A 12,150-nucleotide genomic window follows, 5' to 3' on the forward strand; every position below is an offset into this window, starting at 1 on the left:
TCATTTGTTGCTAAGATTTATCGCTAGTGCGCGTATGTGTGTGTATTTGTGTTTCTTCCAACCTTCGCCTACTACGAGCGTTACTTTCAGCACAGTTCGACAAATTGGAGCTTTTTTCCGCAAACTGTGCCTTTGAAAGGATGTTTCTTTTTCCTATCCAGATATATCCTGTCATTACTTTACGGGTTGGCATTAGTTTTTAATTGTATTTGGCGCACCTTTCCTCGTGCATTCCAAGGCACATTCCGTTCCAACGTCGTTCGACACAATAAACCATTTCTGTCCGTTAATTTACTAACCACCATCAGACCGGGCCGATGTCAATGTTTGTGTTTCTTTTTCTTTGTTCCAAAAATTGCCTCCCAGCACAATACCGCACAGTTTGGCACAGATCCAGCAGGGAGCCGAAAAAAAAGTACACCTTCACGGAAGGCTCCACAGCTCTCCCATCGCGGCCTCGCAGGAAGTGAACGGTTTTCTGGTCACTAAGTAATGGGATGAAAAATCTGGCCCGTAAGGCGGGCGAGGAGCGTGTGTAACCGGCCGGGAAAGTAAACGAACTTCGAAATAAAAAAGGGGGATCGGAAACTTCGGCACAATGTCGCATGCAGCAGAAAAACTACGCTACATTCCACGCGGCCAACAAAGGCCCTCTTCGAGCGGGCGGAAAGGACACCAGCAACCGAGGAAACAGGACGAAAAAAAAACCCACTCCCAAGGAGCAAGGAAACCGTCGCGGCAGAAGAAAGTAGCAATCCAATAAAATGTAACTAACATTTTAGCATTACTTTTATGGCTTGCCGCAACCCGCGTCTCGACGAAAAAAGCGACAAAAACTGCCCTCCCATTTGCTCGGGGAGCAGTTCGATTGCAGCCTTTCTGCAGTTGGGACAGATTTTCGCTCGCCCTTTTGCGCGTTCATTTTCGGACAGGCGACGTCAAATTACGGGAAAAAGTTTACTTTCCGTTTCGCTTTTTTTTTTCTTGGTCAGCACCATCGTTTGCCATCGTTTTCGTGTGCCAGTGTTTATGCCGGTTACAGAGATCGGTTTCGAGTTTCGTCTCCATCCGGTGGTTGGCCATGAGGAGAGGTTGAGGAACTTCCGTGTGCCACTATTCATTTCGCCTTTTTTTTATTAACTCAACCCAAGTTAATATGCCGGTTGGTTTCCAGCCCCGAGGGAACGAGTATTAGTGGGGATAGTTCTAATGGGTGCGCGTTTTGGTTGCTTTTTCTAGTCCTTGTTAAGGAACTCTCTCTCTCTCTCTCTATCGCTTTAGAACTGTCCTCGCACGTGCACGTATTTATCGCTGTCCGGGAGGTACAAAACACAAACTCTGGCAGGAACAATTACCGGTCTCCGCCCTCGCTGATAAGAGGTGCCCCCGGTACACCCCAAACGACGGGTGGTGAGTTTTATAAAATTTCAATCAACTGATTCGAAGCGATAGTTAGTTTCATTATCAATATTTTCCCGCCGTTCTGACTCGTACACGTCCCGACGAGCGTACGTGCCCGGGCGCTGGTTGAGCCCTCGTGTCGCCACGACGTGAATGCCACGCTCCGGGACTCGATACGACACGGGGTGTTCGATTGGTTGTTAGACCTTCCGGCGAACCCCAAACTCCCGGTGGTGCCGAGCCTGTCTGAAGTGGCTGACAGGTTCAATTTTCACGGTCGGCGAACGTGATTTTGCAAATAACCGGAACATGAGTGTCCCGTGAATCGACAAATTTTTGGCACGCCGAAACTCGAATCGAACCCACGTGGTTGTTGGGTGGGATGGAGGGAGGGGGGGGGGGAGCTGGTAAAAATATTAAAACTACGTGCTAAACATTCGCGATACACTTCCGCCGGGTGGCGATTGGCAAGGGTTTGCACAGAAGAGAGGGAAAATAATACGGCACCCTTTTTCCGGTGGGGTTTTCGTTTCCCTTTCGGAGGAAAATTCTACCCGAACACTCGATCGAGGGCGGAAAAAAATGGAGCGAAATTCTTCCACTAGCACACGCACAGCCCGCGTGGCTTAATCTAATATCTCGAGCCTTCGCCGACGATGGCTGCCACTAGAGGTGGCCCTTTGCACCGTACATGATTGATAGATTGTGCGGAACGGGCGAAAAATCCGACCCAAAACGGGGGCATATTCCGCGTGCATATCACGCGTGTGTTGCCAGGACCTTCCAGCCTAGACCGGGTTGCTGCGACACGTCGCGAAATTAGTCATCAACCGGTTGCCACGGTGACGCCGAAGCGGTGCGAGTGTTTCGAGTGGCCGACTTCGATCCGAGTGGTACTTCAACCAAATGAACATATTTCCGGCCAAGCCTCGATACGCTAACTGGGGGAAAAACCCGGGCATGTGATTTGCGAGAATTTGCCACCCGTCGTGGTTGTTGGGAATGTTTGCTGATGGAAATTTGGAAGCAGAGAGTTTTAAAATTTTCACATGCTGTGATTTCGAAACCTACTCTCACGAGGATGTTCATTAGCGATCTCGAGCCACCGAGGGCAACAAACAGACGCCACGCGTTATCTCGTTGGAACGCACACCCTTTTTGATTTCTGCATTCGCTCCCGTTTTGTGCGCTAATTTTGGGCCCCTCGCTAATAGACAGCAATCCTCCGGAGCGTAACCGTGTCACCCATCCATCTTGCGCTTACTGAGCAAAATCGTCCCCTTCGCTTGGATGGCAAAAATTACGGGACGAGTCTCGACGGCTCGAGTGGGCTGGTTTCGGTGCGCATTAATCATCCGGTGGCCGTTATCTTACGATGACGCTCCGGTGACACCTTGAACCGGCTTCTTCGAGCGGGTGGTAAGATGCGCAAACGCCACACCACGGCAAAGATTAGCTCCGGTTCCGGGCGCCCGGCAAAGGACGAACCACCCGAAGGGGCATCCATAAATGACACCGTGACCAACTGTTCGTATTCCTTCCGAGCAGCCGTACCACTGCGGCAAGGCGAAGGACGATCCGCGGAAAATGGAATCATTTTATTTCGCATTTAAAATTGATTACATTCGCATTTGCTCTTCACTCGCTTGCGTGCGCGTGGCTTTCGTGGAGGTGGTAGTTGGTTTTTTTGTGTTGTTGTTGCTTCAACTTCTCCTATTCGTCCACCCCTGCTGAAGTGCTTCTTTGGCAAAGTTTTGGTGCCGTCTTCACAGTCACGCAACCGAGGGTGGCTGCGAGTGCTTGGAGAATCCGAGAATACTGGAATGTTAATTTTGCCGGCATAAACCTCGAACGCGTAGGCTCGTCGGTTCCACGTGCCCGATCCGCTGGTGGCAATTCATTAAAATAAAAATGACTTTTCGGTTCGGTTAATATTCATCATTTGAGAAAACGATTTGCTTGCAGGTTTTTTTTTATTCGCTCCTCCCCGCTCGGTGTTATCGTCGTCGAGCCTGTTCACACGAGGACGAACTCTGGCATGCCACCCTGTGGAGGATATTATGGCGTCGTCCTTTGGGGGCGACGAGCGTTTGTTTGCATGCCTATTTCCCGATCCCACACCGGCCCACATTGTGTGACTGCGAAGTTTCGCTCTTAAAGTACGAGCACATTGTGTGTATGTTTGTCGAATCACTTTAAATGCACCACTCTACGGTGCCATTCGCCCGAAGGCCAGGGACAACCGAGCAAATTTGCAATTTTCCACCAAACACAAATTTGATAAAGTTCGCAAATATTTCGCGCCGGGTGTGTCCTTTCTGTCGTCTTCCTTTCAATCACATCCGGCAACGACCAGGCAGCAGCAGCAGCAGCAGCGACAACAGTGGAAAAAAGCGACCTTTCTCTGTCACACACGCGCGCGCACATCTCATCGAATAATGGTTTGGAAGAGGTTTGCGAAATTTGAATAAATCACTTTCCACCGCTGCTGCTCGCCCTTCCCGATTGTTGGGTGGTTCCACATTTTCTTCGCTTGCCATTCTCGCCCCAACGCCGAGGGAGGAATGCCGCGGTCGTGGTGGTGAGAGTGCGAACGGAAAGGTCACATTTCGGCCTACCCATCCGGCCCGGAAGGCAGGATGTCGAGTGTGCCGGGAAAAACGGCAAATCACTCGGTAATTTAGTTATGAATGTAAATATGACGAACTGCGGAACGCTGACGAGCACATGTGTACCGAAGCACTTACACTTTCCGGGGCGAACACAGGCACAGCGTTCCGGTGGGAGGATCGGCCATGCTGAAAGGTTGCCGCCAAGGGCCTTCTACGGCTTGCTTGGGGGCTACGACGGTCTGGGAAGGTGTGCCATCCTTCATCGATTGCGCTGCGAATCAAATCAACCGACAATGCTACGTTCCATTGTATCGGTTTTGCCGGAAACACTTCGAAGGCTCGCATTTTCTAGGTAAAGCATTCAATATTTTTTGATTATTTGCACACATTTGTGCGAGACTTTGAACTGGCAAACACCATGGTTTGTTGTAGCTTCTAACAACAGCTTATTTGTGCCAAGAAACACGTCAGCAATATAAACAAGCCCTATGTGATATGGCCAAATATTTATTTCTCGATAGTTGTTTGAACGACTACAGCTAACAAATTGTAAATATGTTATTCAAAATAAAGATTCCCTATTTCATTGACCTATTTGATCATAGTAACTGGCTCACGTACAAACTGTCAAACCTGGCATCTAAACGCAATTTTCCTTGATGTATGGTCTAGAAAATCACCAAAGTAGGCTTCCGTTCCACATTATGTGTGTATGAGTGTGTCACTTGAGATCAACATGATTTAATATAAATGATCAACGGAAAAGAGATCAATGGAATCAAAAGTGCTATTTTTACTTTAAAAACTGTTTAACGACTTTGATTTAATTATGTAACAACGATTTGTGAATTAAATCACAGAGTAAACGTAAAATTTAACCGCCACTACATGAACGACAGCATTTTTTGTAAGAATATAGTCCAAGGTTTTCGCATTTTTGTATGTACATCCCCAAAATTTCATGACGTGGGAATGAAACCGTACCTTTTGCTTGGCTTAAAGCACGTTCAGCCATCCTCCCAGCTAGGTATCAATTTCACGGCTCGATTAAATTTTATTTCTTCCACGCAACGTGGAAAAAAGTCTCTTCATCGTAACGGATACCGTGCGTACATTCAAGCTCATTTTTTCTTACTTTCCCCACGATATATTGCTGTGTTGAAAAAAAAAACGCTCGGAAATTCATGAGCATTTTTAAAGAACATTTTAGAACACCTTACTTCGTAGCGTGTCTAGCAAAAGGAAAAACTTCGATCTGGTGAGCTGAGCGTCAAGCAACATCAATGTCACGGGCATCCAGATCTTCGAGGGAGCATTTCATTTATCTTGACGAAAATAGAACAAAAAAAAATGACTAAAACATTCGTCTCACCTAGAAACACATGAATGAACGCACCTGACAACGCTGTTTGCGGACAGATAAGGTTTAATCATATGCGCATGAGTCGTGGCATTCGGCGGAGGCAAACGCGTACTAACACTTCCTGTGTCTGTGGCAGGGCTGATATTTTAAACAAAGAGAGAGAGAGCGAGCGAGAGAAAGAGAAAAAACTAACCAAAAGCATATCGACTTCACATCGCAAAACAGCTCAGACAGACATGCGACGTGCATGTGGAAGCAGTTCGAAAACAATGCGGAAGGAAAAGCATAAAACAAAAACGACCAGAAAGAAGCTTCCAGATTGAAGTGAGTGATAACAACTCAGAAGGAGCCCGGGGTGGTGGGAGAGAAGGAAAGCGCCACAACGAAGCATGAAACTATGCGACAAAACTTCAAAACTCGTTACAACCAACAAGTTGTCCATGAGGCGGCCCGGGGATTTGCTTTTGTGGGGTACCACGCGGTTGGAAAAACTTAAAAATCTCATCTTCCGCACGGGCTCCACGGGCTTCCGGGTTTCTTGGAGCACGCAGGAAAGCAAGAAAAAAAACGAAACGAGCAGAAAAGACCGTGTTGAATAGTCTGCGTTGGCCACAAAACACTTCCTCGTTCGCACAGGCAAATGATAAGGATTGGTTTTGCGCCTGGTACGTACGTTCCTTTTTTTTTCTCGCTTCTCACCCCCACTGAGGTGGTTTAGTTTCCACGCCGGCTAAGGAGTTACACGACCACGAGAGTGTAACGACCGCAAACCCAGATAGACATTGGAATGGGAATGAAAGAAAAAAAGCAAGGAACGCAACCCAAGAAGGATGCACGGCGTATACACGGGCTGGAATGGAGTGTTATCAAACCCACGCGCACGGACACACGCGAAAACGGCAGCTTGCAAGGGGGGGGGGCTTTTGGGAAGGCAGTTTTCCAAGTTGGCGAGAAGCGAGGAAAAACTTTTCTCCTCCGAGCGGACAAATTGGTGCGAAGCGTGTGGCGGCCGCCCTTTTTCTCCCATTGTTTATGCCGTGCGTATTTCGCCCATCCGGCTCCGGTATCCGAGCGGTTGTCCCTACCCCCATCGGAAACCTATCTGCCGTGGCGTACGGGACACACGGAACGGGGCACCACCCGAAGGCAACCGCAAAACAAAATTGAAGATACGCAACTGGGCAACACCGACGGGAATGGGGATGGTACATTTTCCCGGAACCGGTGAAGCGAATGAGTGCCGACTCAGCGACGTTCGGATAGGTAAGAAAAGTTTGAAATATGACTTCGAGGAAATATGACGACTGTGCGCTGTCTAACAAGTTTCGAGCGAGGAATTTGCATACGCTGCCTGGCACACGATGGATTTTGCTTATCTCGCCGTTGCGGTTTCGCATCCCGTATGCCAAGGGATTCTTGCTTCACTTGCCGCTGGTTCTCGGAATGGTGCCACCGGAACGTGGCCTTTGGAGGAAAATATCACCCGGATAAGCAGCACTGATGATTTTTAAAGCAACGGCTGTTGGGCTGTTTTTGTACAAATAGCTTATTTTTTTTTCTTATTAGATGCAACAGCTTACTTTGCGTGGAAGAGCCACAATCCGGGAGGTTGGTTTTGGTCTCTTACCTGTAAAGATATGAAAAAAAACGCACCATATTAGTTTTCTTTTAACCGTACAAGAAACTGAACAATAATGTTCAAGAAAATAAATTTAAATTCACCTTTCCTAACTTCTTTAATTGTATAAAAAAAGAAAGAAAAATGTCTACGTCTATTCAAATCACGAATTTCGGCGGATCAAAATGTATCTCATAATAGAGCAACTTCAAGCTGCCCGCTTCCATTCCCAAAAGTAATTTGAATACATCATCTTTAAGCCCATCTATTGGGCTACAAAATGGGTAGGAATGCTATCGAGCGTTCGTTCGATTCGATTTAATCAGCGCACGTGTCGGACATGTGCGCTACTCGGCGCCCTAGGTTGCCTTCCGAGAGCCGGCTCTCCTGGGATCCAATTAGCGAGAATTAGATGAGCCGAAAAGGCAAACGAGGAAAAGTGAACTTATTCTTCCCGAAAGAAAAAAAAATGAATCCCAGCACAACCCCAGGAGAGTGATGCTGTTACAATTATGCTTGATTTTTTTTTACGAGGAGGTAATTTTGTACGAAGAAAATGTGATAATTGAAGCGAAAAAGGAAGTGCATCAAAAGCGGTTGGATTTAAAGCGATTGGGTGTGGCAATAATCAAGAAAAGTTTTCTCATATTCCACCCAAACAGGCCTAGCAGGGGCTGTTTTTCTCCGCTCATCTATGGCTAATGTTATCGCCATTTAAACAGCCAGTTGGTCGGTTAATGATGATGTTTTAAAAATTCCGCTACACCAACAGGGAGAACTGCGTGTTATTTACCTTAGCACGCCTGAATTGCTTCCGGTCGTCTGACATTTCATTCATTTGAGAGAGATGTTCATAAAAGCCCACCTTAACGAGGAAGTATGCGTATCACTCTGCCAAAATGGCAAAGTCACCTGTGAAGGCTTATCAAAGCCCATTTTTTATTGTTTCTTAGCCGGCCTTTATCCGACGACCACTGTTTACCTCGCGCAAACATGTCAAAGGTTTGTAACCCCCCAACGATCTCACATCGTTCCCTTGCAGGAACAGGAGCAGCAGCTTCACCATTTCGCAGATCACTCCCGCGATAACACGCGAGATCTTCACGTAGGTCATAAGCGGGTCTTATCTGTTGCTTAAATTTGGCGGCTAATTGCTAGGGCAGATGGCGATATATAAGCGCCATCGGCCCCATTTCGGGTGGCTCAGTTCAGTTCAGTTCCGCACCCTGTACGGAAAGTGAACATTCTGGCAAGTTCTTGCGATCCGAACCGCGAGTTAGTGCAGAATTATTAGTGCGTTTGTGCATGAGTGAGGTTGGAAAAGCAACAGAAAAATAAGGTCACCATATTTCGTCAAGTGTAGCGCTCGCAACCACCGTTCAGCATGAAGGCTGCCCTGGTAGCTGGACTGCTGCTGATCAGCATCGCCAGCATCAACGCCGCCACCGGTACGCACCTCCTTGACTTGCCATTTAACTAGCCAGCTCGGTTTAAGCTCTGTCAAAATGTCCGCCTGTCTGTCGGAAAGTGCTCTCTATCGAAGTGACGACTTAACTGTGAAAGCAAAACCCATCTCGCGAATTCCGATTCCGGTCCCGTTCCCACGCTTTGTCCCTTTGAATCTTTCCCCATTTCGCCACCAAATTTAAGGAAAGTTTCTACAAGCTAAGCCCACCACACAGTTGCTTTCTGGTTGAGTAATCGCGCGTTCGTCCTCTTTTTGCGCTCCTCGTTTCTAGATCGCATCGTGTGCTATTTTGGCAGCTGGGCTACCTACCGGATCGGCAATGGCAAGTTTGATGTGGAAGACATCAACCCGAACCTGTGCACGCACATCATGTACACCTTCGTTGGGTTGGACACGAAGGGTAACGTCAAGATCCTGGATAGCTGGCTCGACGTTAGCCTCGGTGGGTATTCCCGGTTCGTGCAACTGAAGCAACGCAACCCGTCCGTCAAGTTGATGGTGTCGATCGGTGGCTGGAACGAGGGTTCATCTGCCTACTCCAACATGGTCAACTCCGACCTGCTGCGTGCCGTGTTCGTCGAGTCTGCCGTCACCTTCGTCAAGCGTTACGGTTTCGACGGGTTCGACGTGGACTGGGAGTACCCGACACTCCGTGGTGGTTCCGTCGACGATCGCGTTGGTTTCGTGAAGCTTCTGCGCGATCTACGGGCCCGCTTTGATCGGGAAGGATTGCTGCTCTCCATTGCTACGGCTGCCACTGCGGACTACCTCCGGTCGGCTTATGACGTGATCGAGATCAACAAGTACGTGGATTTTGTCAATCTAATGACGTACGATCTGCACGCCTACTGGGACGCCTCAACGGGTGCTAATGCGCCCTTGTACCCGAATCCATGGGAAAATGGCTTCACAACGAGCATGCTGAATGTGGTAAGTAATGGAGCCGCCTGGTGATGATCCTCACAATCGCGCTAACGTGTATGATCACTACAGGATGCGTGCGTTAAAGCGTGGTTAAACGCGGGCATGGCTGCATCGAAACTCAACCTTGGTGTGCCCGTTTTCGGGCACACGTTCAAGCTTTCCTCAACGGCTGATACAAGCATCGGAGCGCCCACCATCGGACCGGGTGATGCTGGACCATACACACTTGAGCCGGGCAGTCTATCCTACCTGGAGATCTGCGAAAAACTTACCGCTGGTGGATACACGCAAGCTTTCAGCAACGTGCAGCAGGTTCCGTACGCGTTCCGTGGCAATCAGTGGATATCGTACGATAACGCGTACTCGATCGCACTGAAGGTGCAATATGCAAAGAGCATGAACCTGGGCGGTGTCATGGTGTGGTCGATCGAGTCTGATGATGCGCGTGGTATCTGCGGTGAAGGACAGCACCCGATCACGGCCACGGTGTACAAGGAGGTGTTTGGTTCGGGAGGAACGACATCGAGACCCAACACAACCACTACGTCAATGAGACCAAGCACGACGACGACCCCGAGACCTGCCACGACCACGACGACCCCGAGACCTGCCACGACTACGACAACGTACAGACCACCGAGCATTACTACCACGGTAGGACCCGCACCGAAGCTGGTGTGTCCTGCGAGTGGCTACCTGCGAGATCCAACCAACTGCGCCCGATTCTACCAGTGCTATCCGGGACTGTAAGTAATCCCGGGAAGAATCTATCGTTCAGGATTCACTTCATATATTTATTAATCCAATGCACACTCGTTTCAGCCCCGTCCAATCGAACTGGCTACTGGCATGCCCCCCAAATCTATACTTCGACTCAAAGTCGAACGTCTGCACGTACATGTACATGACGGACTGCGCAATTTAGGTTAAGGCTACGTTTGTAATGCTAGATCTCTCGAAAACCTTCGTTTAAATAAATTTTGATCCTTCCACAAAAACCTCCCGAAAGGCTTCTCCGTTTTTTTCTTGTTCTTTTTTGTCTTTTTGCTGAAAAGGAAAAAGCCCATCGTCTAACATGATTCGTTTCGTTTCTGCAACGATTTTTCCCATTTCAGATAAGGTGTTCTGCATTCTGAGTAACAGCGCGGCTTATCGTATGGGCAGCGGGAAAGTCACAATCGATGACGTCGACGCGAGACTCTGCACGCATATTATCTACAACGCGCTCTCGCTTTCCGGAACCGGCATGGTGAAGCCACTCGACACCTACACTGACATCACGAACGGAGGTTTCTCGCGGTACCAGGCGTTATGCCTGAAGAATCCACACGTCAAGTGCCTGGTTGGGTTGGGTGATGGCGCAGCCGGCTCGAAGGTGTTCTCGCGTGTCATGAGCGAACCGGCGTTACGCCAGACGGCGGTCAGATCGATCATGGAGTTCCTGCGCAAACAGTACCAGTTCGATGGGCTGGATTTCTACTGGCAGTACCCCGTTCTGAAGGGAGGCGATCCTGAGGATCGCACCAACTTCATCGCCTTTCTGGCGGAGTTGTCGGCGAACACGCGCATGGAGGGTCTGCTGCTGACGCTATCCGTCGCACCCACGGATGACTACTTCATGTCGAGTTACGACGTACCGAGCATGGTTCGATTCGTGGACTATTTCAACATCGCGGCGTTCAACCTGCACAGCTACTGGGATGGCAAAACGGGTCATCAGGCGCCACTGTACGTTGCCGGTGATGAGGTGACACACCACGAGCGTCAGCTCAATGTGGACGCGATCGTGACGGGTTGGATCCAGGCCGGAGCACCAGCTAATCGGTTGGTACTGGGCATCACAGGCACTGCCAACGTGTTTAAGCTGATAAATCCAGCGGACAGTGACATTGGCGCCCGTACGGCGGGTCGAGGCGATGCAGGTCCTTACACCACGACCGAGGGCATGATGTCGTACCACGAGCTGTGTCTAGAGACGGCCCGGAGCGATTGGGTTACGATTCTGGACCGCAAGCAACAGGCGTACTATACGCATCATGGAAACCTGTGGGTCACGTACGACGAGACGTCGATCGTGCACCTGAAGGGATCGTACATCATCACGCGTGGTTTGGCCGGGATGGCACTGTTCGGGTTGGAAAATGATGACGTGCGTGGGGAGTGTGGTCGTGGTGCTTTTCCACTGCTGAACAGCGTCAATGTGGGGTTGAAGAGGAGAATCGATGACATGAGCACGGAGGTCACTACACCGACCACCACGACACTGAAACCAACGACCACTACAAAAACGGCGACCACCACGACACTGAAACCGACGACCACTACAAAACCGACGACTACCACGACACTGAAACCGACGACCACTACAAAACCGACGACTACCACGAGGGCCACTACCACGACAACGAAGGCACCAGCAACGTTTCCACTAACGTGTCCCAAGAACGGATATGTTCGTGACCCAAGTGACTGCGCCGTCTACTATCGGTGCATTCCGAACGGGTAAGATGATCGTATGCTGCTCATAAGAGGGCGATAGAATTATGCTTATTGATTTCTTCATCAAATTCCTTCTTTATAGACAATTCCTGACAACGTGGAGATACACCTGCATCAACGGGATGCACTTTAGCCTGGTGACAAGCACATGCGATTATCCAAACCGTGCGAATTGCCAGTAAATCGTCAACCAATAAATGGTGATCGTGCCACTAGGATAGGTTAGGTTTCCAATTTTTATAATTTTTGAAAAAAAAATGTATTA

At 49.1% G+C, this 12,150-nt stretch overlaps 1 protein-coding gene across 1 annotated transcript; it reads left to right on the plus strand.

Annotated features, from left to right (window-relative positions):
- The first annotated feature begins 8,378 nt into the window (after positions 1-8,378).
- On the plus strand, positions 8,379-11,892 carry LOC128725941 (endochitinase-like). The gene is made up of 5 exons (XM_053819718.1): positions 8,379-8,442; positions 8,734-9,392; positions 9,456-10,132; positions 10,312-10,322; positions 10,502-11,892. The coding sequence occupies exons 1-5, from the start codon at positions 8,379-8,381 to the stop codon at positions 11,890-11,892; spliced, it is 2,802 nt and encodes a 933-aa protein (XP_053675693.1).
- Positions 11,893-12,150: the final 258 nt, after the last annotated feature.

The sequence above is a fragment of the Anopheles nili genome, chromosome 2, assembly GCF_943737925.1.
Source record: "Anopheles nili chromosome 2, idAnoNiliSN_F5_01, whole genome shotgun sequence".
Lineage (NCBI taxonomy): Eukaryota > Metazoa > Arthropoda > Insecta > Diptera > Culicidae > Anopheles > Anopheles nili.

What these genes read in the sequence shown, in the direction of transcription:
- LOC128725941 (XM_053819718.1), top strand. Translation starts at nt 8,379, where the DNA reads ATGAAGGCTGCCCTGGTAGCTGGACTGCTGCTGATCAGCATCGCCAGC. An exon ending in CAGCATCAACGCCGCCACCG is followed by an intron (nt 8,443 to 8,733) that starts GTACGCACCTCC and finishes CCTCGTTTCTAG; the next exon opens with ATCGCATCGTGTGCTATTTT. An exon ending in CAACGAGCATGCTGAATGTG is followed by an intron (nt 9,393 to 9,455) that starts GTAAGTAATGGA and finishes TGATCACTACAG; the next exon opens with GATGCGTGCGTTAAAGCGTG.